Raw genomic sequence first — 26,775 nt, 5'->3', positions numbered from 1 at the left:
TTCCTGTATCCGAAATCAGTGTTTTGGATACGGAATATTGAGATCTTTTTCACCGTCGAGGCATAATAAAAAATCTTCCTAAATGTATGGTATTTTGTTACTATGAAATATATCAAAACGTAAGCTATGTCTGGAGTGTGTTTAATATACGAATAGAATATAAATTGAGAGTAAGTTATAGTCAATAAACGGACACTTGGTTGACTCACAAACCTTCAGGAAGTCCCGAAGATTTTGTTGTTTTCCGGAGAATTTCATATAAAAATCTTACCAACATGGGTCTTTTCTCTAAAACCCCGTCAAAAAGCCCCAAGGACCAGGTAAGAGTGCATGATATCAACATTATAGTGGAGGACATTAGAAAGCAGCCGATCATAATAGAACACAGCCTGTCCAGACTCAGTGTCCCTAGCATAATTTGCCCTGCAACCATTCAACATTGGGTGTCATTAGAAAGTAGTAGATTGTGGGTTTTCTGTGTGAAGTTAGGTACCTTATATTAGGTGAAACTTTTTGTAAGTTAGGTCGTGAAATTAGATTGTGTGGAACCTGGTGATCCAGCATTTTAGGGGGGGAAATGAAAATTTATACTTGTTTACCAACAATTTTCCTCTTTCAGATATGGTATTCCAACTTTTTTAATGTTACTCATTCAATTTTGACCACTTCCTGCAAAACCGAGCTAGGAGAGCTTCTGTATACGGATTTTGAGAAGTTTATGGTGGAGTAAGCTTCATATTAGTGTAATTCAATTGTCTCACCTGTTTTCTGCAGAAATAGCAAATATAATACCAAGATTCGAACCCATGAAAGGTAAATTTTTACTCTGGTAGACTATTTACCTATCTATAGCTGGACACAATAATCCCGTAAGGGGTGGCTGTTTGTCATTGTAGTTGTTTCATGGGGAGGGGGCATTAACCTTCTGACCCCCCACTTGTTGACACGTAGGGAATACAATGGGTTGGTTATATGGTTACCACCCAGTGTTATAAATGGTTTCCTGGCTTACAGGAAATCATTATGCTTGTCACTCAGTGTAAAGCCACTTGAGAAGGAAAAAAGGGAAGATGGGGGAAATGGGAAGAGAGGAGGGTAGGCTCAGAAAAAGAATAATAAAAGTGAAGGAAGAAGTAGGCAGCATTACAGCGTGAGTGGATGATGGTTGCCACCACCTACCACATATTCTGGCAAATATAAGGTACCGGTATTAATTCTTTACCAGACGGGTGGGGCCTTTTCATATTTTCGATTGAAATGCGTCTTTCATAGGTTACTTGTTATTTTCCTGGATTACCACAGCTACTGGGCATTTTTATAAACTTGCCTCTGAGAGCTGTAAATGAGAATTTAGAATGCATAAATATTCCACGTTCGTCTGCCAGTAGCTGGTCATATTTTATGTTCCTAACATTTTTAAACATGAAATCTGGCTGTCAATGCAAATTAGGTTAGGTTTGGTTTACCCATGGATTGTGAGCCACAGCTCAGACTGTGCTAACGTTCCAGTGGCCGTGCATCACCATTAACTATTCCACCCCTACGTAAACGTACGCATGGTGCTACGCAAAGGCGGAAAGAGATTTTTTTTTTTTTTTTTTCCCGGATGATGCCCTGGATGTTTATAATAAACAAACAAACAAAAAATCTTCATTTATTGCACACCACAGGGTGGGATAAAAAAAAGGGTAATTGCGCAATCCATGGGTTAAATCCATAAGTTTCCGATAGCTTTGGCACGGGATATATTGTACTGACACATCCATTCGGAGCGATAGTTGGTAAACATTGTGGCCATTCGGAGAGATCATCAGTAAACACTGCTGCAGGTGACTTAGGCGCTTTCTTAAATGTATACCCCAAAATGGGTATACAGTCGACCCTCTGTCTTCGCGGGGGTTAGGGGCCTGAGACCCCCGCGAAGATCGAAAATCCGTGTAAAATTGGTGCCCCCCTAAAAACACCCCTAGCCCCCTATTTCCTTCTTTAATGAAAGAAAACTCCTGTCTACATGTCAGTAAACACTTTATTTATAATTAAAGTATGAAAAAAATAGTTTAATTGCGTAGGTGGATGTCAGCTCACACTGCTCGTCATAGCTACACTCTCACCCTCCACCACCGTTACCATGGTAACCACTGCAGTTGTCACACCACTGCAGAAAATAAACAAAACATGTTTCATAAATACTTCCTCCACCACTTCCAGTGTACAGTGTTGTTCTTGTACTGTACTTTATGCAATAATATACAATACTGTGCGGTATGCAGCGTGTGGCACGCAATTTGAATGTGTTTCCATTTTTCTCTGGCCTTCAAAAAAAGTGATTTGGTTTCCCTGGTGACAAACTGTGAACAATCAGAACCGCGAGGACAGAGGGTCAACTGTATTTTGTTTTTTCCAATCATATCATTCAGTCACAATTCAACAGTTACCGTATTTCCTGTATGATAAGACGCTGCAGGTGCTAAGATGCACCCTATAATACGCTAGGTATTTTGGAGGGAAAAATGATATTTAAGGATTGGTGAGAGAGTTCAAATACCTGGGTACAGTGATAGAAAAGAGAGGAAAATGTGCAAAAGAAGTTGAAAGTAGAGTGACACAAGGAAGAAAAGTAGCTGGTGCAATGAAGGCCTTGATAAGAAACAGAGGCTTGAGTGTTGCAGCTGCACAAGGCTTACATGAAGGAGTGTTAGTGCCAACTTTAACATATGGATGTGAGACTATGGTGTGGCATGAAAATGAAAAATCAAGAGTAAGAGCAGTGGAGATGGGACTGCTGAGGAATGTATGTGGAGTACAGTGGGTGGATAGGATACGAAATACTGTAATGTGATTCATGAAAAATGTGGAGTGAGGAAGTCAGTGGACACCAGAATTGAAGAGAGTGTACTGAGATGGTATGGTCATGTGGAGAGAATGGATAACAATAGAGTGGTGAAGAAGGTATATCTGAGCGAATTCGAAGGAGGGAGGAGGCAAGGTAGGCCAAGGAGAAGGTGGAGAGATACGGTGGATGAATGTGTGAGGAAGAGAGGTTTGGAAGTCGGTGAGGCTAGGGAACTGACAGGAGATCGAGCTGGCTGGATGAATTTTGTGAGGAGAAGTGCATGATCAGGGATTTTTGGCACCCCTTTTTAACATGGCAGCGTCTGGATTGACTTGGTTAGATACGATTATGTGAAGCTACAGAACGTGGTGAATGTTTTTGGCATATCCGATAGAACCAGGATTCCGGGGGCTTGAATGATGAGTGAATGGAAGCGTGGCCTGTTGGATTGGGCAATTTTGGGCTGTCTGGACATTGCTACTCCTCACCCTGCACTTGGGTGGGAAAGGAGGTCCGGATGATGATGATGATGATGATGATGACTAGCAAGTCTAAGGTGCCGACTCTATGGTGTCATTTTTCTTTCTGTCACAGCAGATTATCACACATTGGACCTGTTATCTAGTTTTTGTGGTTGTTAGTAATTAGATGTACCTAGTTCAGCACAATTTTATACCTATTCACATCAGCAACAACTCGTAGTTACACCTACAAGATGTGTAAACACACTGGTGATGGCATGTTTACATCCAGTTCCCATCAGCTGATGTGTTTATGTTCAGTACAGGGTAGTTCGAACCTTTTCAACCCACATTCATTCATTCATTTCAGCCAACAAAGTCTTAATTTTAATATTGCTTTTTTACACAATACAGTTTATCAATACATATTGCTAGTTTCCATTTTATAATACCATACAACCTGTCACCAGTTACTATATTTATTGTATAAAAGATAACAGTAACAATAGGAAAATAAAAGAATACCGCACAAACAATAATTTTTCCTGTAGGTGGTGATCCATACTGCCTCTCAGCAGCCCTGTTTCCATGTCGTTTAGCATTCTCTATTACTTGTAACTTGAACAATGTATGCCTGTCTTCTCTGCTTTGATGTCATTCATTTCATTCGTGAAGGGGTGTCGTCTGCTGAGTGACCGTGCAGACAAGATTGGTAATGTCGTCTGCTTTGATGACTGTAGTGGGTGCTTTGTATCTCATGACTGGGGTTCGTGAATGCTTGCATCTTGAGACTGGGGTTCGTGAGTGCATATCTCATAACTGGGGTTCGTGAAGGATGGCAGACTCGTTTCTACAACATGATCTTCGAGTGCTAAGACACAGGGTGATTTTTGAGTGCATTTTTCTGAGAAACAATGTCTTATCATATGGGAAATACAGTAACTGTCAGTATTGCATATAAACCAAAATTACTTACCTTGAGATCACGAATTTGTTATAATATAGGTGGAATCACGTGCCCGTTTGGTAAATAATTACCCCCGATTCCATGGGTAAAGGAAGTTTTTCTGATTATATTTTTATTACAGTCACCACCTGCATAATGCAGGAATATTGTACCCTGAAGCTCCTATTTTTGAGTATTCTACATTATAGGGCCATATGTTTACACGTTAATGGATTTCACGGTACCTAAGCCAGCCCTAGGTTCACCTTTTTTGGCAATTTTCAGGATTTTTTTTTTTCCAGGACATTTACCATCCTAATAAAGACCTTACATACAAACACTGGAGGATTCCTCACTTTGAATGGAAGAGGTTGTGGGCTTACTGGGAGGAGGAGGAGTGGGTTTCTGTGGCCTAAAAAAAGAGCAAAAATCACACAGAGCACGTGGACAGCCAGAGCGAGGGGAGAGGGTAGGTTCAACTGGGGCAGGAATGCTTAGTGGACTGTGATGACACCCTGCACAGACACTTGACAGCCATATGTCATAGACTGATGCAACCTGCGTTATGACTATCACTGACCACATTATGTCTGTTCCCACAGCGTTTTGACCTTAGTTTGCTGCTTTATGATTGTTTGAACCATAATTTGGGGCCTCTGGACGCATCATGTATACCGTCGCCTTGTAGTACAGTGTTAAAAAAAATGGGCAGCTTCCTCCACCCACATTATGTCTATAATTTTCACGTTGTGACTGAATTTGGGCATCAAGTTTTGCCTTACATATTATGTGAGTTTCGCACAATAGGATCGTGCGTTATGTGAGCAGTGACAGTATATATTTGATTTTGTCCCTCATTTCTTGCAGAAATGCCTAGTTTTTATGTTTTTCATCTCCTCCATCCTATATTGCAGATGGAGACCCATGGGATTATGGGTTTAAGGGTGGGGTAAATGCAGGGAAGACATTTCCACTGAAAAATGATGGAAGTCAATTGAATTGCTGAAAATAGCGTCTTTTATATATACGGTATAAAATATATATATATATAAAATCCAAACCTAACCAGTTTTCATAACTGGGGCTTTGCCCCCTGGATGCCCCAAAACATTGTTGTAATCAACCACATCTGACCTGAGCAGACCATGCATAAAGAAAACGGCTGGCAATATTAAGTACGGTATTCAAATAACCTCATCTAACAGTATCAGAATGAACCTCACCTAGCCTTGCCCTCATTTTGACCAACAAGCCCATGTCTGTTATTACTTGGCCAATTTCAGGAGGAAATGGTATAGGAAAAAAGTCTTTGAAATTAATGAGAGGAACCCATAGAAAGCACACAAAACTACATACCACGTGTTTGCTTAGTTAATTTAGGTCCTGGTAGGTTTGGTTTGCATATAAAATTTATGAGAATCCATACTTAATCAAAATTATGTATATATTTCTTCCAGTTGTAAAGCTTATTACTTTGATAAACAGGTTATTTTTTAAAGGAGGAAATATGGTATGGCTTGAATGGGAATATACATTTTCACCACCATGTTTGTTATAGCTAGATTGTATATTTTTATGCTAGGCTTTAACCCTCACCCATACCACCTTACTATTAGCTATCAGTAATGGAAGACCTGTGGGTTACTGTTTTTTTTTAAGGTGTGGGAAGTCACAGAAACAGTTGGTTTAAAAGAGAAATAAACATCATAAGTTTCACCAAATCATAGCTCTGATATTCAAGGATATAGCATGTAAGTACCTGTATGAGAAAGTCACTGGACATCACTGGTCATAACCTTGGCATTCTTTGATGTAAATTTTGATTTAAAACCTACAGTTTGTTTAAAGTTACAGTAATAAAAAGTCAGCCCTAATTTCTAGATTATAAGATTTCTTTCATATTACACTTCTCTAGAATAATTATTTCTTGTTTACTGAATGTGTGAAGGAAGTTTTGTAGAATAAAATGTAATTTTATTCGTGAAAATTTTGTTGGTGGTTTGGCTTCTGACTCATGTAAAGGTGAACTTGGTTGACTGTACACTGAGGCTGCCTTCTCGTGCAGTCCATCATCCTTTCAGGGGACAGGATGGGAGTAGGGGGACATTTGTATAACTGGTGGTTATATTGGTGCTGCTGCACGAAGGTTACCCTTTCCATTCTCACTGATGAATACTACCCACAAAAGGTTGAAAGAAAAAATCACTGTGCTTTGATATTGCACTTAAAAAATTAAACCAGTAAAGCAGTTATATCTTTTTCATGTATTACTCAAAGCTAAGAGTATGTGAATGCAATCAAAGTGTTAAGGGACATAATCCTTTCAGGACAAGAACTTGAAAAACTTTATGGTACCTGTTCCTTGGCAAACTTTGTTCTGTTTTCTTCAGCTTAGGAATGACGTCCTGCCCCCTAGTTGCCACTAGTTTTTTTCTGCTGTAAAGTTGCATCTTATCTTTTGAGTGTTGCATAGTACAGACAAATCTCAGCTGACCATGTGGCAAAGTTTAGTTAGTCTGTCATCAGCTGAGTCTTTAGTTGAATATATAACTCTCCTCTCACATTAAAAATGAATTACAGAGAAGAATTCATGCATGTATTTCTTAGTTCACTGGCAAGTATACATTATTATTAGTCATGTCCTGAGACAGAATATTTACACATTACTAAAAAGCATTATCATAATGTGCCAAAGTTGTCCAAAATGCAGTGTCTGCCGCTCAAACATAGAAAAAGGGGGGGGGGGCTCATGATGTCTTGAGTCATGTTCTTTTGTCTGGGTAGCTGTATTTTAAGGCATGTATGTCAGAAATATAAAAGGAGTGTTCAGTGATGCAAAATGATGTGCTGTGTTGCAGCAAAGGTTAAAATAGCTCATGGACAAGGCATCTCATTGTTTGAAATTGTCTCATTTGATACCACACAGGTGGTGTAGCTAGGTTGTTGAAAGGGAGTCGCTAAATAGTATGCAGTATTTATTTTCATTTATTTTGGATGGCCAAGGAAAAAATATGGATTTTCACTTGGCATGAAGACAGAAAATGAATAACAGTATCTGATCCTACATGAAACTCTATATTTTATTTTCAGCTAAGTAATTGATCATTAAGTGTTAACCAAATGTATAATTAATATATTTATATGAAGGCCAGATCCTGGCAGATTCGAAAGAAGAAGAAGACTCATATTAGGTCAGCAGCCCTAAAGTACCGTAGAATGAAGTACTTTACCCATCCTAAATTTCTGAAAACTATATAGTAAGCACTGTTACTAGATGTTCCATATTAATGAGTATGACGTTCGACATTAGGAAAATCATACAGATAATAAAGACTGGATTAACTTATGTGAAATACAGTACAGTACACTAATTGGATCTGAAAGATTTCTGTTAATTTTACATTTACTCTTATTTTTAAAATTTATGGATAATATTTGCAACACAGTAATGAGGGTGATAGAAAAAATAATAAATTCCAAGTCTTTTCTTTCCATATAGGACCTGTAGGTTATGCAGTTAGCTTGAAAATTAAATAACACACATGCTCCTGTACCAGTACTAAAATTTTACGTGTGAAGACACAGTTAGAGAACAGGAGGACATGAGGCTAGGCCACCACAGTTTGTATTATTTAAGTCATAGGTGACCACTCATTGTCCTTGTCAGCTTTTACATGTTAGAAAAAGCTCCTGCCACATCTTCAGTTTGAACTTAGATGAATTAACTGATAGGTTGCTCCAATCAAAGACCTCTTACTACTCTGTCACCTAGACATCTTTCATCCTTATTTACTCAGTTATATTCACTTATCATTGCTTTACAGGTGAACGAGTGGTGCAGCAGGATCAGGAAGGAAGGATATGGCCTGGACCGTCAGATCAGAAGTATGTACTGAAGCTAGTTTAGTGTTGTGTTCACCTGAGAGAATTCCTAGCTGTCAGAGGCTTGAAAACCTGTCTTGAGTAATCATTTGTCAACCAGTGGCATATCGTGGAATTATATTAAGACTAACACCTGATGAATTTGTTCACTTGAGAGAGAGCTTGGCATTCAAAGAGTTAACAGAAACAGCTTTAAAGGTTAGTTATGGAGACAAATTTGTGCATGAAAGACTTAGTTCAGCAGCAAGTATATGGAGATATAAATTATGTACTGAAACAGTATACTTCAGCATTACAAAAATGCATTTTAATAATGTGCCATAGCTGTCCAAAAAGCCATTTCAGGCACCCAAGCATTTCCTATTATATTGTATTGTTTATAAAGGCTCCAGCATACCTGCATGTGTCAGCCTTTGTCACCTAATGGTGGCTCTCCATTAGAGATGTACTGATACCAAAATTTTGACTGATACTGATACCGATACCACAAAGTTGGACTGATACCGATACCAGTGCACTGGAGACCAGTCTGTTAGGCTGTTGCTCATACTCGTGCGACTTTTTTTTTTTCAAATTTTTCATTAAACTACTGTACTACGCACCATGTACTCAAAATAATATGATGCTAAATAATTGGATGTTACCAATAATTTATGGTATTTTTCAACCCTGTAAAACATCCAAATTCAGCTTAACAAAATAACTTCCAGTGAGTGACATGCTACGCACTAAATTCCTTTTAAGTATCGGTAGTATCGGCAGAAAATCAGCTGATACCGATTCCAATACCAATACTCTAAAAATGGTCCGATACCACTGATACCGATACATCGGTACATCTCTACCCTCCATATTGCTCAGTCGCTGGCGGTCTCCATGCTCGGTTCCTTATCCGTAAGGTCACATTCTCTGACCTCGTCCCAGGTCTTTTTCAGTCAGCCTGTTGCAGTCCTTCCCCCAGTATTCACACTTCTCCCTTTCAGCACCAAGTTTTCATCCTCTATCCTCTCACCATGCCCAGATCATCTTAGTTTATCCCTCCTTATCACAATATCAGTGCATATCAATCCCATCCTTCCTCTCAACTCTTCAGTCATAATGCAAGTCCCCCCAGGCCTCGAATTCAAGGATGCACTACTCATCCATCCAGTCAGTGTCATTTCTGTATGTTTGAGCATATGAATATGCCCTTCCTTTGCTGTCTAGGTTTCACTGCCATACAGCATTACATCCATGACATGCTGCATACAGAGATCCACTCTCAGTGTTAGGAGAGGCAACAGCCCCCTGAACTTCCTCTAGCCACTCTTTACATTATCCACAGAGCTAGCTCCAGCCTGCCTCCAGCACATAATATGTCCCCCAAATAACAAAACTTTTCCACACACTCGAGAGACCTGACAGCAAGATCAAACTTTTCACATCTGACGATATTTACATGCAGTTATTAGTATCATGGTTTTGCTCTGGCAGATGTTGCTAGAACTTAGCTTTGGCAGTCATAATCAGTTGTGGGGATGAACTATTTGTAAGCCATCATCATCAGTTCTGTTGGGTAAAGGTGGTGCTTTGAGTTTATGAAAGGCCTTTGTATTGATGATGTTATGGTGCCCTTTAGCTATCCAGAGGGAGGAAGAGAAGGTGAAGCGGTCACTGAAGGAGGCTGCTAAGAAGGGTGACCAGGATGTGTGTCGGATGCTGGCCAAGGAGATAGTGCAGTCTCGTAAGGCTGTCACTCGGATATACACCACCAAGGCACACCTCAACTCCATCCAGTCACAGATGAAGGCTCAGCTTGGTAAGAGAAGCTTGTGGGTTCATACTTTTGGCAAGGATTCTCAGGTTACGTATATAATAGTGTCATAGCTTTGTCCAAAAGTTGTATTGAATATTTGTCCATGTGCCTTATATGTAACTCAATGCTTTTGTAGTACAGTACAGTACACCCATACCCTGATTTGCAGCAGTGTTGTGTACCAGTGGAAGTGTTTGGTCAGCGAGTATGTCGGATATCGAAGCAATTTTCCCCATCAGATACCAAAGAAAAGCCAGAGATGCATTCCAGGCCCAAACCTAGACTCTTATGTACCTTAGTCAGTAGAGACAGACACAGAAACACCATAGTTTATGTTATTATCCACATAAACAATGCTGTTTGCTAAACAATGAGACACCAGACATGACATGCAGGAAGGTAAGGTGGGTGGGACCCATGGTGAGATGTTCCTGGGCAACTGACAGGTAGGCAACTAGCAGCACACCAAGTGTCGGTGGGGGTGGGCGGGGTGATGAGGAGGGAGACAAGCAGGTGTTGGGGAGGGTGGTGGGACTGGAGGGAGACAAGAAAGCCAAACTGACCTACTACCTCCATCCCCACCCTGACTCACTCACTTATTTTCACTGACACTCTTTCACATACTCTGTCACTGACTCTCACAGACGTACTCACTCTCTCATTCACTCACTGACTCTCTCTCTCTCTCTCTCTCACACACACACTTGGGAGACAAACTTGGGTGGGGGAGGGTGGGGGTATGGGGAGTTAGACAACCTGGGATGAGGGAGGGCAGGGCCACGGAGAGAGAGGCGTGCCTGGCAGCACTGAGCATGGTGGGGGATGGAGGAGGGATGGGGGAAGAAGAGAGGATGGAGGGAGGACAGGGAGAACCATGTGCACCACCACATCCCGTTAAGACATTCTCGTTTCAAACCTAGGGAGGGGTAGAGTGTTCGAACTAGCAAATCGATGGCTGTTCGGATTGTGGATATGTTCCCTCATTTCTTTTGCTCAGCCTAGTGAATCGTTGGTTATCGATGCATCGGAAATTGGGGTATGGGTGTACTGTAATGAGTAATGATATATAATTTTGTCATGGAACCTTTACAGTTGTCACATTTCTCTGGTTCAGATTTCAAGAACAATTGCAGTGAAATGTTAATAACCGTATTTTAACCCAATCCCTCAGCTGGGTAAAATTTTGGGCAGTAGCCAAAACAGAATACTGTACTTGTGCCCCACTTTCAAAATTGTAAAGGTCCATGCTTATGATTCACCACACTCATTATTTTGATGGGTTGCTGTCAGGGTGGTGGTAATTTGTGCAGCACAGTAAGGATTAATACCCCCCTCCCCCCCTTTTTTTTTAATGCAAAAAATTATTTTCTTTAATGCAAAAGTGAAAGAACCAAAAGCTAGATGCCTCCTGTTGTCCTTTCCAAGAAGAAATAAACAAATAGGTGCCAGATTCAAGATCCATTCATTTTGAGAAGATTGGTCACATTGTATTTATAAAGACTGGATGTCATAGGCAGAGGGTGACAGTTCTGGGGTGGACCTATTGAGCGGGTCACAGCAGACAGCCGGACCAAAAAGGTGGAGTCATGAGTAATAAAAAACTCATTAACCCGCGGCGTCCCGTCGACGTACTTCCACGTCCTCACGTTATGTCACTGCCAATCCCGTTGACGTACTTCAACATCCTGCAATTGCAAGGTTCATAATTTCCACAATTTTCAAAATTCGCGCGAGATTTTCGATTCGCCCACGTACCCAAGCCTCCCCTACCTGCCGCCAGGCGGGCAGCGTCCCAGACCCCGCGTGACCCGCGCTCGCCCTTGTCTCGGTCACTCACCTGTTAGCAGTGACCCAGGTCAGACATGACGGGGAAAGGTCTCTCAGACGACGAAATTGCATCCGCCCTGGAAGCCTTCACTGGAGATAGTGATTCTCCACTTGACGATGATGTGGTGGATCGCGATTACGTCCAGCCAGAGGAAGAAATAACAAGCAGTGATGAAGAGGTCCCTTCGCCCCGGAAAAAGCGGTATGTGACATACCGTAAGGCAAGGGAAGGCCAGCCTGCTCCCCAACCACGTGCACAGCTATCTCTCCATCCCGAATCTGATGAGGACGAGGATGAGGACGATGAGGATGACGGCAGCTTAGGATGTGATATCGCCTCGTGGTTGGGAAAAGAAAAAATATCACCCCGAGGATCTGAAGGTGGGGCGAGAAGACATATCAGGTATGGTGAAAGTCTTTTGTGTGGGGAAGTGGAAAGTGGTGTGGTGGGAGTGCTGGGTGAAAGGGAAAGTGGTGTGGCGGCAGCACGGGGCGAAAGGGAAAGTGGTGTGGCGGGAGTGCGGGGTGAAGGGGAAAGTGGTGTGAGGGAGGCAGCACGAGCACGTGGTGCACGTAGGTCTAGGGGAAAGGAGGTGGAGCCACTCCCCAGCACGTCTTTCGCCCCACAATATTCCCAAAGTTCCTCCCCACAGCCCCAGGATGTGGGGAAAGGAAGGAAAGGGAAGGGAAAGGGTAAAGGAAAAGGGAGAGGGAAGAGAAGTGCGAGTCATGAGAGGCGCTGCTCTCCACCTCCCCAACCTCCCCCACCACCCTCACCTCCCCACCCTGACGAAGGGGACGATGGGGACGTGGCTGGAGACGGTGGTGTCTTGTGGAACTGGGAAGATGGGAGTAATTTTACTCCCATCATTCACCCTTTCACTGAGGAGTGGCGGTCTGGTTGCATGGTTCCAGGTGTGCATGCGGGTTCGTCTAGGGTGGATTTTTTCCACTTGTTCTTTGGGGAGGCGTTTGTGGGGCGCATAGTGGAACAGACGAATATATTTTCACGAACACAGCGCCGTGAAAGTGAACGTTTGGGAACCACGAGCAGGCATTCCCAACAATATGACTATCCCGTTACAATTTCAGAGATGTTCTTATTTTTTGCCCTGGTTCTCTTGATGGGTGTGGTAAGGAAAAACCAAATTCCTGCCTACTGGACAACTGACCCAATGATCCTCACACCTTTCTTTGGAAAGGTGATGAGTCGTAACAGATTTCAGTATATTCTCAGCCGCCTCCACTTTTTTGATGCAGAAGATCCAGCCAATGCAAATAACACAGATAAAATGAGGAGAATTAGGCTGGTATTTGATCATTTACGGGAAATGTTCCGCTCCTCAATTTATCCTTACAGAGACCTCGTCATAGACGAGAGTCTTGTGTTGTGGAGAGGCAATATTTCCTTTAGACAGTACGTACCCAGCAAGAGACACCGTTTTGGGTTCAAGATCTTTGTTATGTGTGACTGTAAGACTGGTTATGTGCAAGACATAGTCTTGTACACGGGCGCACAGACAGATATAACAGAAGATCGGAGTATAGGACTCTCTGGGGCCATGGTGAAGACAATGATAGAGGAGTACCTGCATCGTGGTCATGTGTTGTACCTGGACGACTGGTACACTAGCCCTCTTCTCACTAGGTTCCTCCACCAACACGTCACCGGAGTCTGTGGTACAGTCAAGAGAAACCGTCGCCATATGGTCAAGATAGGGAGGAAACTTGACAAGAACGAGGTGGTTTTCTTCCAGGCCAATAACATCCTTGCCACCCTGTGGAACCACAACAGGGAAGTTTGCCTCCTATCAACGGTTCACAGCCCCCTGATGCACCGCACAGACTCCGTGGATCACCGTAGCGAGAGGAGGCGCAACGTCTGGCAACCCGAGTCTGTACTGGACTATAATCTGAACATGAGGCAAGTGGATCAGTCAGACTCGATGATTTCCAGTGTTGACTGTGCCAGGACCACGATGAAGTGGTACAAGAAACTCTTTTTCCACTTGCTCGACATCACGGTCCTGAACGCCCACTACCTGCACTCCATGACCACCGGAGTATCCAAGACCTTTGAGGGGTTTGTGAGGGAGCTGGCACGTGAAATAATCGCCAAGCATGCTCAGGACAGACCCACACACCACACCCGCACCCCCATGGCTGCCCAGACTCCCCTACGCCTCGCAGGACGCCACTATCCTAGCACAATCCCTTCCGACCCAAACCGTTGTAAACCCCAGCGCCGCTGTCATGTATGTAAGCACTCGACAGTCAGACCATCCACTCAGAGAAAAGACACAAGGTACGAGTGTGTCGAGTGCAATGTTGTGTTGTGCCTTCAGCCTTGTTTCAAAGAGTACCATAATTTCCTACACTACTGAAACTGTGTGGGATGGCGATATGACGCTCATTATAATGGTAGGGCCAGTCAGTAGGTGCTAAGTCATACATAAAGTTGAAATGGGTGTAATTTTTCAGGAAAGTAATGTATAAGTTGAGAATTAGTGTAAGTTGAAAGAAGTGATGTCAAAACTACACCCACTGTGTAAATCTGCGAAAATATGACGCTCAGTATAACACTCTGGTCAGTAAATATGTGATAGCAAGAATATAAAGTGGAAACGGGTGTAATGTTAGCATGAATAAAACGTATAAGTTGAAAAATAGTGTAAGTTGTAATAATTGATGTCACGAGTACACCCACTGTGTAAATCTGCTAAAATATTACGCTCAGTAGAACATTCTGGTCAGTAAGTATGTGATAGGAATTATATAAAGTGGAAAAGGTAGGGGGGTTTGTCAAGAATACTCCCCCAGTATCCCTGCTTGTCGTAAAAGGCGACTAAAAGGGTTGGCGGAGGGTTAGTGCCCCTCCCCGGAAAACAACTAACTAAAAAAACAAACAATAAGCCTCGGACAAGGACTGACCAAACGTTGACGACCAAGGACCGGACAAAGGACATTGCAATTGGAACGTGGAATGTAAGGGGAGCAAATGATGAGGTGAAAGAGAGAGAGATTGTCCAGGTGCTTGAGGATGCGAAAGTGGATGTATGTGGAATAACTGAAACAAAATGGAGAGGAGAAAGTGTGAGAGAATGGGAGTATGGATGGGGTATATGTGCAGGAGTAGGTGAGAATGAGAGGGCAAAGGAAGGAGTATGTATAGTTGTGAGTAAAAGATGGAAGAGGAGCATAAGACAGTATGGATCAGTTGGATCAAGGATTGTGTGGGTAAAGTTGAAAGTTGGAATACAAATGTGGGCGATTGTGTGTGTGTATGCGCCAACGCAAGATTGTGCTAGAAGAGTGAGAGAAGAGTTCTGGACAAATGTAGAAGTGTGCATGGAAAAGTTTGGAAAGAATGATAGAGTGTTTTTGATTGGTGATATGAATGGTAAAGTTGGGAATGTGAAGGTGGATGGAATAGTTGGTGAGTGGGGTGTGCCTGCTGAGATAGATGAGAATGGGAGTGCATTAGTGGACATTTGTGCTGGGAGGGGGTTGGTGATAGCCAATACCCTTTTCAGGCATAAAATGATCCACAGGTATACATGGCGAGTGATGAGAAGGGTGGGTGGTGAATTGAGTGAAAGGAAGGCAATGATTGATTATGTGTGTGTGGATGAAAGGATGCGAAGATGTATATTGGATGCAAGAGTTTATAGAGGTTGGGGGAGTGGACTTTCTGACCACTACTTGGTGGTGGCCAGAGTTAAAGTTCAAGTAAGATGGAGGAATAGAAGAAGGGAAGGACGAGAGGAAGGAGTAGTTGCAAGGAGAGTGGAAAGGTTACAAGAGGATGAGAAAAAGGCAGAGTATAAGAGAGAAGTGGAGGAACGATTGGGCAAATATGAGTTGGAGCAGATGGGGGACGTGGAAGGTGTGTGTAGAATATTTACAGAAGAAATATGTGCAGCATGTGATGTGGTGTGTGGAAGGAAGAGAAGACGGAGGGGGGTGCAAGGAACAGCGTGGTGGACTGAAGAGGTGAAACGGGCTGTGACACAAAAGAAGAAAGCATACAATGAATGGATGAGAAATAGGGGCGTGGAAGAAGTTGAGAGGCGGAAGAGAGAGTTATATGTAGAAAGAAAGAGAGAGGTGGAAAGATTAGTAAGAGAGAGTAAGAAGAGAGTGGATGAGGAATTTGGAAGGAATTTGAGTGTAAAGTGGAGGGACTGTAAGAAAATGTTCTGGAAAGAGGTGAAAAGAGTAAGACAGGGTGGAAGTGAAGTTAGCAGGGGAGTGAAAGATAAAAATGGTAGATTACTAGTGGAGAAGGGAGAAAAAGTGAGCAGATGGAGAGAACACTTTAAGGAATTGTTGAACGTGGAGGATGGAAGTAATGCGAGTATAAGTGGCTGGGGAATGGCTGGAAGAAGGAGGGAGGTGAGAAGACAGGAAGAAATCAGTAGGATAGAAGTTGTGGAAGCAATGAAGAAAGTTAAATCAGGGAAAGCCCCAGGAATTGATGGAGTGTGTGGTGAAATGCTGAAGCATGGGGGAGAGATAGTAGTAGAATGGATGTGGAAGATGTGCAGATTGGCCTGGGAGGAAGGTAGAGTCCCGGAGGATTGGAAGTCAGGTATAATTATTCCCTTGTACAAAGGAAAAGGGGAAAAAGAAGTGTGTGGTAATCATAGGGGCATTTGTCTTCTTAGTATAATAGGAAAAGTATATGGTAGGATACTTATTGACAGAGTTAGAGAAAGAACAGAGAAATTAGTTGGAGAAGAACAGGGAGGCTTTAGGAAGGGAAGAGGTTGTGTAGATCAGATATTCATTCTCAGATCTTTAGTGGAAAAGTTTCTAGAGAAGGGAAAGAAGTTGTATGCGGCTTTCATGGATTTGGAGAAAACATATGACAGGGTGGATAGACTAGGATTGTGGAAAGTGTTAAGAATATATGGAATAGATGGGAAGTTGTTGAATGCTGTGAAGAGTATGTACGATGGTGCAAAGGCTGCAGTGCGTGTGGATGGTGAACTAAGTGAATTTTTCTCTTTGAAAGTTGGGTTGAAACAGGGATGTGTCATGTCTCCATGGCTGTTCAATCTGTACATGGATGGGGTAATAAAAGAGGTACAAGGTAGGGTAGTGGATGTTGGAGTGGCCCTGGTGAGAGAGGATAGTGTTTGGAAACTCCCTGTACTGTTGTTTGCAGATGATACCGTGTTGTTGAGTGAAGACGAAGGGGAGCTGCAAGGCTTGGTGGATGAGTTTGAGAGAGTGTGTAAGAAACAGAATCTAAAGGTGAATGTAGGGAAGAGTAAAGTGATGGTCTTTGAGAGAGGTGAAGTCAGTGAATGTACAGCGAGGTTGGATGGTGAGGAATTGGAAAATGTGAGTATGTTTAAATACTTGGGTAGTGTGATGAGTAAGGATGGAGGTTTGGAGGGTGAAGTGCTTGAAAGGGTACAGCAGGGAAGAAAGGTTGCTGGTTCTTTGAAAGCAGTGATAAGAAACAGGGAAGTGAGCATGGAAGTGAAAAAGTTACTACATGACAGTATTGTGATACCAACTCTAACGTATGGAAGTGAAGCTTGGACGTTGTTGGAAGGACACAAGTCAAGAGTGAGAGCCGTGGAAATGAGTTATTTAAGAGGAGCCTGTGGAGTCACATGGAGAGACAGGCTGACGAATGAGGATATAAAGGAGCGTTGTGGTGTTGATGTGGATGTGATAGGAAGCGTTATGAGGAACACACTGAGGTGGTTTGGCCATGTGGAGAGGATGGAGGGTGAAAGACTGACGAAGAGAGTGTATGTGAGTGAGGTGGAGGGGGAAAGAGGGAGGGGGAGGCCGAGGATGAGATGGAGAGATGGGGTGGAGAGGTATATGAGAGAGGGGGGTGTGAGTTGGGAGCAGGGGAGTGAAATGGCGGGGGACAGGGCGACTTGGAGGCGATTTGTTTGTGGCCACCCCAAACGGGATTGAGGCGTCTGGCAATAGATAGATAGATAGATAGGAAAAGGTTGTAATGTTAGTAGTAAGGTAATTTATAAGTTGAATACTAGTGTAAGATGAAACAAATGATATCGCGATAACACTCACTGTGTAAGTACGCGATAATATGACGCTCAGTTGAATCGTAAGGTCTGAAATTATGTGATATCAATTATATCAAGTGTAAACATGTGCAATGTTAGTGGAGAATTATTATATAAGTACAAAAATAGGTTGTAAGTTGAAATAGTAGTCATAGCGACTTCACCGTGTGTTATTATGCGCTGTTATTATGCTAAATAGTTACATAAGGCCTGAAACTATCTCAAAACAGTTCTTTATGAAAATTGTATAATGTTATTAGGAAAGTATTATGTAAGTAGAAAAAACACAATACGAGTTGAAACAACAGTCACAGCGAGTTCACTCACTGCTTAAATAAGCGCTAACATTACGCTAAATGTTATCGAAAGGCCTGTGAATACGTAAAAACAGTTCAATAAAATGTAAAATGGTATAATGTTATTGTAGAAGTATTATGTAAGTAGAAAAAATGATATGTATCATGATTCTGGAATGTTAGCGATTCATCGTGACCAGTCTGCCCGATTTTGCTCGTTTCGCACGATGGTACAATGCTTATTTCAGCTCTATTTTTGTATAAAATCCAATTTACTCTTTTATCACATGTTTTTATGTTTGTAATAAATACATATCTACTTACTTTCATTGGTTTCCCAGACTTATAATACCATAGAAAACGTTAGAGGCTCAGACCACCTACAGAGAACATGGTGCCAGGTGTGACCAAGGCATACCTGTTTAGGGCCATTATGGACCCCGGGGAACAATTTCTTCGTGACTGACCATTGTTTCTGACCAAAAGCGAAAGTTTTAGCAAAAAAAATTTGGGTCCAAAAATGGTCGGGATTGGGGGGTACCATTGGTTAGAAAGTGGTCGGGACGGGGCGGGTTAACACGTCAGTGTACCCTGAGGGGCAGTCTAGGAGATTACACAAGAAGAATAAGTATCTCTTGTATTGTGTTGTGAGAGGCAGCCAGACTGAAGAGATGTGGTGGGAAGCAGTTAAAAATGCAAATTTACTCAGCTCAGTTGTAATATTAGCCACAGAAGCTCACAGATAACCCACCCACTACAACTGGTAAAAGATAACTGTCTAGTGAGTAAGATGAAGTGTTCTTGCCATGCTGCCTGTTACCAAGGTCCTTTTGTTTATATCTAAGGTTCCTTGGCCTAACCCAATCCTGCCTTCACCTACAATCAGTCTTTCAGTCAAATCAAGACCCCACCAAGCATATGTACAAGAGATGCAGACCCCTCCTAGTTTTCTTGATACAACAACTGCAGAAGGGTACCAGTCCAGCAAACAAGGATTCTGCAGAAGGGTGCCAGTCCAACAAACAAGGATTCTCATTTGACCTTCCCTGTTCCCTCTGCAGATCCCTCATCTACTTACTGTTGAGGAAGGAAGCTGCCACCCTAACTGCTTGTCAGACAACACCTCACCATTTCCTTCATAGGCTCCTTGTTAATGAGCCCCTGGCCTGGAGTCACCTCTTGAGCTTCACCAAATCAGTCCACACTCCCTCTTTAGTTGTTCTTATAGCTGCCGTGTATTTATTGTAGCATGAGTGGACCGGTAAACAAGTTTATGCAAATTGCACACCCAAATCAGCATGGAGTTTTTCTTGTTGGAGAGGATTTAGAAGTGTGCAAGACATCTTCAGGGATGCTTATTTCTGTCGGGAGACATAGGCACCAACACATGAGTCTTCAAGTCACCATCAAGGCTGGAAAAGTGACAGTGGAAACCCTGCTACACAGGAGTGCATAGGGATAGCCTCATCGTGTATAATTTTTGTTGTCTAGAAATGCCTTACGCTACCCTGTTGTATTAAGGAATACAGAGTAACAGGTACTTCCCACTGCAGAACTACAGGCACCTTTTAAGCACCCTGTTGTGTGAGAATACAGAGTAATGGCTCCATTCTTCTTTGTCATTTTTACTGAATGGAAGATGCCTTGATGCAGTTTTAGTGTCAGGGGGCTTAGTGTGAAGTAACTCACCCACTCGAAGACTGGAGGCCAAATTGGGGAAGTATACTGCATAAGATGCCAAAGCAAATTAGCTTTTGTGCCTTCCTACTCTGTGCTAGGAGTGTATCCTATGTTCTAATTTTTGTACTCTATGAGGTTTAACTCCTTTGATGCAATGACCTAAATTTTTCTTGCTACCATTAGATGATTTTATTCAGGTTAAGACCTACCCCTCATACTTAAGGCATTAATAAATTTTCAGTCCAAATTCCGGTTCAAAAAGTCCCTCAAGTTATAATTGTATTGTGTTAGCAGAATTACAGTATGGAATACATCTTCATATTGAAAGGGTAAAGGATTTACCTTGAGAACCCCCCTCTTCAATTTGCATGCAGTATAGACTGAAACTTTATATATATATATATATATATATATATATGTCTGGTTAGTACTTGGGTGACAGCCTGGGAACACCAGATGCTGTTGGCATCCCTACGTGTCAAGTGGGGTTGGTGGAGGATTAGTGCCCCTCCCTGTAAAACAATTAACTCTAAGCCCTTGGCCACCCCGTTTGGGATACATGGCGTCTGGCAATGGATGAATGAATATATATATATATATCTGTCTATCTATCTATCTATCTATATATCTATTGCCAGATGCCTCAATCCCATTTGGGGTGGCCACAAACAAATCGCCTCCACGTCGTCCTGTCCCCCACCATTTCACTGCCCTGCTCCCAACTCACACCCCCCTCTCATATACCTCTCCACCCCATCCCTCCATCTCATCCTCGGCCTCCCCCTCCCTCTTCCCCCCTCCACCTCACTCACATACACTCTCTTTGTCAGTCTTTCACCCTCCATCCTCTCCACATGGCCAAACCACCTCAGTGTGTTCCTCATAACACTTCCTATCACATCCACATCCACACCACAACGCTCCTTTATATCCTTATTCGTCAGCCTGTCTCTCCATGTGACTCCGCAGGCTCCTCTTAAATCACTCATTTCCACTGCTCTCACTCTTGACTTGTGTCCTTCCAACAATGTCCAAGCTTCACTTCCATACGTTAGAGTTGGTATCACAATACTGTCATGTAGTAACTTTTTCACTTCCATGCTCACTTCCCTGTTTCTTATCACTGCTTTCAAAGAACCAGCAACCTTTCTTCCCTGCTGTTCCCTTTCAAGCATTTCATCCTCCAAACCTCCAACCTTACTCATCACACTACCAAAGTACTTAAATGTACTCACATTTTCCAATTCCTCACCATCCAGCCTCGCTGTACATTCACTGATTTCACCTTTCTCAAAAACCATCACTTTACTCTTCCCCACATTCACCTTTAGATTCCGCGTCTTGCACACTCTCCCAAACTCATCCACCAAGCCTTGCAGCTCCCCTTCATTTTCACTCAACAACACAGTATCATCCGCAAACAACAGTACAGGGAGTTTCCAAACACTATCCTCTCTCACCAGGGCTACTCCAACATCCACTACCCTACCTTGTACCTCTTTTATAACCCCATCCATGAACAGATTGAATAACCATGGAGACATGACACATCCCTGTTTCAACCCAACCTCCAAAGAGAAAAATTCACTTAGTTCACCATCCACACGCACTGCAGCCTTAGCACCATCATACATACTCTTCACAGCATTCAGTAACTTTCCATCTACTCCATATATTCTTAATACTTTCCACAATCCTTGTCTATCCACCCTGTCATATATATATATATACAGTAGAAGTCCTATTTTTCGGCATCTATGGGACCAGGCAAGTGCCGAAAAATCAAAATTGCCGAACTATCAAAAACCCTACCTGCTCAGTACCTTCTATGTTTCGGTGAACACTATCATCACTACTCATATCATTACAAATGTGTTTGGAGAGAGTACTGTATACTGTTTGATACTGTACAATACTGTAATGAATACAGTACTATATATGAATATGAAAAGTAAAGAAATTAGTGAACATACTGTATATAAATGTAATGGTACAGTAGGCCTACAAGTTCACATGCATTTACCTAAACTTATAGTAGGTTCCTTATTTACATATGTACAATAGAAGGGGTTGATTGGAGTCTGCTACTGCTGGAAGAAGTCCCCAGCAGTAGAGGGGACAAAAAAAATCGGAAAATCTGCCGAACGATCAGAGATTTTCGTAAATGGGACTATTTCTCAAAACTGCCGAAATGTCAGATTTGCCGGGGAATTGGATGCCAAAAAATTGGACTTTTACTGTATATATATATATATATATATATTTATAAAGTTTCAGTGAATATTCATTACCTCATTACAGATGAAAGATTATTATCCTGTGTTAGTTAACCCTGCAACTTTGTACTGTTCGTTTCGTTTCGTTTCGTTTTTAAAGGCTCCAACATGCTTGCATGTGTCGGCCTTGGTCACCTAATGGCGGCTCTCCACGCTGCACGATCCATTGCAGCCTCCCTGTTCAGTCCCTTAACCCTAAGGTCACACTTAATGACCTCGTCCCATGTCTTTCTCGGTCTACCCCTCACAACCCCACCCCCAATATTAACACTTCTCACCTTCCTCACCCAATTATCATCCCCCATCCTCTCCACATGTCCAAACCACCTCAATCTACCTCTCCTCATCACAACACCAATACACTCCAGTCCCATCCTACCTCTCAACTCTTCCATTGTAAACCCAGCTCCTCCAGGCCTTGGACGCAGGGACGCACTGCATATCCACCTAATCATTGTCATTTCTGTACGTCTGAGCTGGCGAATGTCTTCCTCCTTCACTGCCCAGGTCTCACTGCCATACAGCATTACACTCCTAACACATGCTGCATACAAAGACCCCTTAGCACGTAGGGAGAGCCCTCTCAATGTCAGGAGAGGCAAGAGCTCCCTGAACTTCTTCCAACCACTTCTCACCCTAGCCACAGAGCTAGCTCCAGCCCCACCTCCAGCACACAACATGTCTCCCAAATAACAAAACTCTTCCACACACTCAGGAGATTCACCAGCAAGTTCAATCCTTTCACGTCTGACGATCTCCACCTGCTCACCCCGGCACGCCGTACACATAAAATCAGCATTATCTCGCAGTCTACCTCTGATACCACTACATCTCTTATGCACCCATTTATCACACACACTGCACAAGATGGAATTACTTCCCACACCCTTGTGGCAAACTGCACATGGCCACTCTCCCTCGTCTTTGACAGTACCGCCACCAACCCTAGATATCATCACTTTTGTTTTATCTGCAGTTACCCTTAAACCCTTTTGCCCCATACCATCTCTCCACTTCCTAAACCTTTCCTCCGCCTCCCTTTCATTTTCTGCAATCAACACCAAATCATCAGCATACAACAACTCCCACGGGAGTCCGTTTCTAAAGTCACGTGAAAGGGCTTCAAGTACCATGATAAACAACATGGGACTCAAGACTGACCCCTGATGCACACCAACATTCACGGAAAACTCATCACTCAAATCTCCATTCACTCTCACCTGGGTGTGAGCACCCACATACATGGCCATAACCACCCTAACCAGCCACTCCTCCAAACCAAGCTTTCTCATTGCCCACTTCACCACCTCTCTAGGGACTCTGTCAAAGGCCTTTTCCAAATCAACAAAAACAAAATAAAGATCCCTTCTCCTACCAATATATTTTTCCTGAAGCTGTCGAACAATGAATATGGCATCAGTGGTCCCCCTACCTGGCATAAACCCAAACTGCATCTCATCAATATTCACTCTTTCTCTAATCATACCTTCTAAAACTCTCTCCATTACCTTCTTTATCTGATCTAAAAGCTTTATACCTCTATAATTTCCTCTTTCCAGGGCATCACTCTTCCCTTTATTGTTCCCTGTAACAATGATGATATTATGTAAATAGGCTACAGTCTTATTATAATTTGCCATGGCACAAAAACTCATTCCTCGTAGGATTGGTAATGTGGCTTAGTCCAGTGCAGTGTAAAAGACACCTTATAATAATTTGGCATAATCTACTACAATTTAAGCTTGTATAAACCATTTTGTTTACAGCCATCGCCCTGTGTTTTAACCAGAGATTGGGTCAGATACACGAGACCAAATACAAATACAGATAAAAATACACAAATTTGTCAATAGACAAATAAATACAAATACAAATATTGATTTTACCATATTTGCAAGTACAAATACAAATACATGATTATTGTACCTGACTATTTGAAGCAAATTTGGCAGATTATAGGATCAGATACAAGCATACAGTGTATACAAATATGCAACTTTTGACATTTTCAAATGCAATTATAAATACAACTATTGATTTTACTGTATTTGCAAGTACAACACATACATATTTGGCCCCATCCCTTGTTATAAGCCAGTAGAGTTAAGCTGATTTTAGCCAAACTGTGTGCAGCCACCATCCATGGACTATGTGTTATAAACTACTGCAGTTCAAACAGACATAAGCAAAATTTTGTATCGTCACTGTCTGCATATTATAACCCAGTACAGTTCAGGCAAACATTTGTCATATTTTGGGCAGCCACCATCCGTGTGTCCGGCAGTATCCAGCAGTCGACAGAGGTGATGAAGGCAATGCAGGAGCTGGTGAAGGTGCCAGAGATCAGCCGTGTGATGCAGGACCTCAGTCGTGAGATGATGCGTGCTGGCATCATTGAGGAGATGCTGGAGGACACCATGGAGGGACTTGAGCCAGAAGAGCTGGAGGAAGAGGCTCAAAAGGAGGTTGATAAGGTTAGTCTAGATTAAGGTTAAGCTTGGTTTTAGGATAGGTTAGGGTAAGATTAAAGGTTGGCTTGTAGTAGATTAGGTTTGGTAAGTTTAACCCCTCTGCATTTGTCCCCATTCCTGAACATGCTGGTAGGATGCATGTCTTTTTTTTTTTTTTTTTTTTTCCCCTCAGATCATAGCCCATAGTATAAGGCAATGGATGGGTGAGCACTGTAAGGTACTGTAGATCATTTAGTAGGGGTAATGTCTTTGTCTGTTTGTTTCTCTATAGTCAGATGCCCAAAATCCAGAAGGGGTGGCCACAAATAAATCACCTCCATGTCACCTTATCCTCTGCCATCTGACTGCCTTCCCTCCATTTCACACCACCCTCATTCGTATAACTCTCAACCTCATCCTTGATTTCCCTTTCCACCTCACTTACATGGACTATTCTTTCAGGCTTTCAGTCTCCATTCTCTCTGGATGACAATAATGTTTCTTAATCTTTGTGTCAGGTCTTGTGGGAGATAACAGCAGGTCAGCTTGGAGCAGCACCAGCCATGGTCAGTGATGCTGTGGGTGAGGCAGAGGGTGAGGGTGCCACGGCACTTCCCACACTGGAGGATGAGCAACCTGAGGAGGATATGGAGGATATGAGGAACAGGCTTGAGGCTCTCCGCAGTTGAGCATAGTGACTGGTCCGTCTCCTTTTCTTGCCTCAGAACTTCATGTCATTGATATCCTATGCCATGTTTTGTTGTTTCATCATGCCATCCTCTATAACTTTTTGCATCAGCATACTCTCATGCAGAGTCCTAAATCCTTAACAGTTCCCTACCTTGTCCTTCCATTGTCTATATAGCTTCATGTCAGTGATACCTATTGCCATGTTTTATTTGATTTCATTGTGCCATTCTTTCTACCTTCCTGCCTCATCATACCTTCCCATAGATTCTGTAACCATTTCCTGCTACATTCTTCCATTGTCATGTTCCTCCAGATCCTCCATACATCATCCCAACATCATCTAGACCTTTTAATCTTTTCAGTTCAGTGATGTTTTTGTTCATTCTATTCTTGCCTCCTCAGTATGCCCTTATTCGTTTGAGATGAGACTTTTCAAACTAGAGGGACAGACATAGCTTTCCGCGACCCCTTTTCTACAAAGAGTCTTTCTCTTCAGATGTGTAAAATTGTGTGTAGTTAGCAAGATTTAACCTGTCTCATTGTGCTGCCATCTGTTTCTTTTAAACCCTTCATGCCACACATTGCCATCATGTACAACTTAAACCCTTCTGTCTTCACCTAGCCATCATGTATTACCACCAGCCTAATTTTAACACCAACCACACCTGTTAGATTCATCCTTTCTTTATGTCCACCTTCATGTCACTCATTAACAAATTCATTATGGAGCACTCAGAAGTTAGTTACTGGTATGCTGTCTGTTGGATCTTATTTTTGCCTTTTAACATTCATCTCACAGATTCAGCATTTTCAAAAGCTGCCATTTTGCTGTACAGGTATACCCCACTATACGATTCCCCTTTATGCAATACCCTGCCTTTACGATGCAAAAAAATTAACTCCCTTTCCTGCCTAATGATGGCCAGTCCCCGGTTATGCGATTTTTTTTTTTTTTTCTTTTTTTTTTACCAACTTTGATGATATTTTCTTAAATTTTGTGTTTAGGTTGATTTATAACCTGTTTTTAGACTTAGATTAATGTGTTTTAGTCACAGGTGGGGTGAATATTGTCATTTGGGGTTCAGTTTACTAAGTTTAATTTTTTCCAGACTTATTTTTGATGGTTTTCAGATTTTATTTTTGGGTTTAGGTGAGTTGTAAACTGCTTTTAGGGTTAGTTTAGCTTGTTTTAAAGCTATTTGAGGATATAAGTGAGCTAGAAACTTGTTTTTAAACTCATTTGGGTGGGTTTTGGACATTGTTGGGGGGGAATCTCAAGGCTCCCAAACTCATCCCCATACTTTCCATGTTATAACATCCCTGTTTAATGATACCCTGGCTCAGTAACAATGAGTTTTCCCAAACGCATCTCATCGCTGTAGCAGGGACGACCTGTATTAGGACTGTTCTTTGCTCATCCAGACTTACTCTGCTTCATTTTCCTGTTTCCCCTCACTTTACCCCATCTTCTCATCCATTACCAAAGCAAGCTAAATGGATAATTGTATGGGTCATGTTAATTTTTAAGATCTCTTTAGAAGCTTGGAAAATTGCAGCCACATTAAAGAAAGAAAAAAAAAAAA

General features: G+C 42.3%; 1 protein-coding gene across 1 annotated transcript; it reads left to right on the top strand.

The window, feature by feature from the left end:
• The first annotated feature begins 270 nt into the window (after window positions 1-270).
• Vps24 (vacuolar protein sorting 24) lies at window positions 271-25,560 on the top strand. Its single transcript, XM_080275676.1, has 5 exons — window positions 271-320; window positions 8,065-8,125; window positions 9,741-9,920; window positions 24,315-24,526; window positions 25,021-25,560. Exons 1-5 carry the CDS (start codon window positions 276-278, stop codon window positions 25,189-25,191), a joined length of 669 nt encoding a protein of 222 aa, XP_080131802.1. The 5' UTR covers window positions 271-275; the 3' UTR covers window positions 25,192-25,560.
• The last annotated feature ends 1,215 nt before the right edge of the window (window positions 25,561-26,775 follow it).

Source organism: Coenobita brevimanus, chromosome 62 (assembly GCF_032717465.1).
Source record: "Coenobita brevimanus isolate Jiangsu-jjx chromosome 62, ASM3271746v2, whole genome shotgun sequence".
Taxonomy (NCBI): Eukaryota; Metazoa; Arthropoda; class Malacostraca; order Decapoda; family Coenobitidae; genus Coenobita; species Coenobita brevimanus.
This window is presented reverse-complemented; position numbering and strand designations above follow the sequence as displayed.

Bases quoted from the DNA above. Each gene is read 5' to 3' on its own strand.
- Vps24 (XM_080275676.1), top strand. From the start codon at position 276: ATGGGTCTTTTCTCTAAAACCCCGTCAAAAAGCCCCAAGGACCAG. The intron at 321-8,064 runs GTAAGAGTGCAT...ATTGCTTTACAG, and splicing joins CAAAAAGCCCCAAGGACCAG to GTGAACGAGTGGTGCAGCAG. The intron at 9,921-24,314 runs GTAAGAGAAGCT...TATTTTGGGCAG, and splicing joins ACAGATGAAGGCTCAGCTTG to CCACCATCCGTGTGTCCGGC.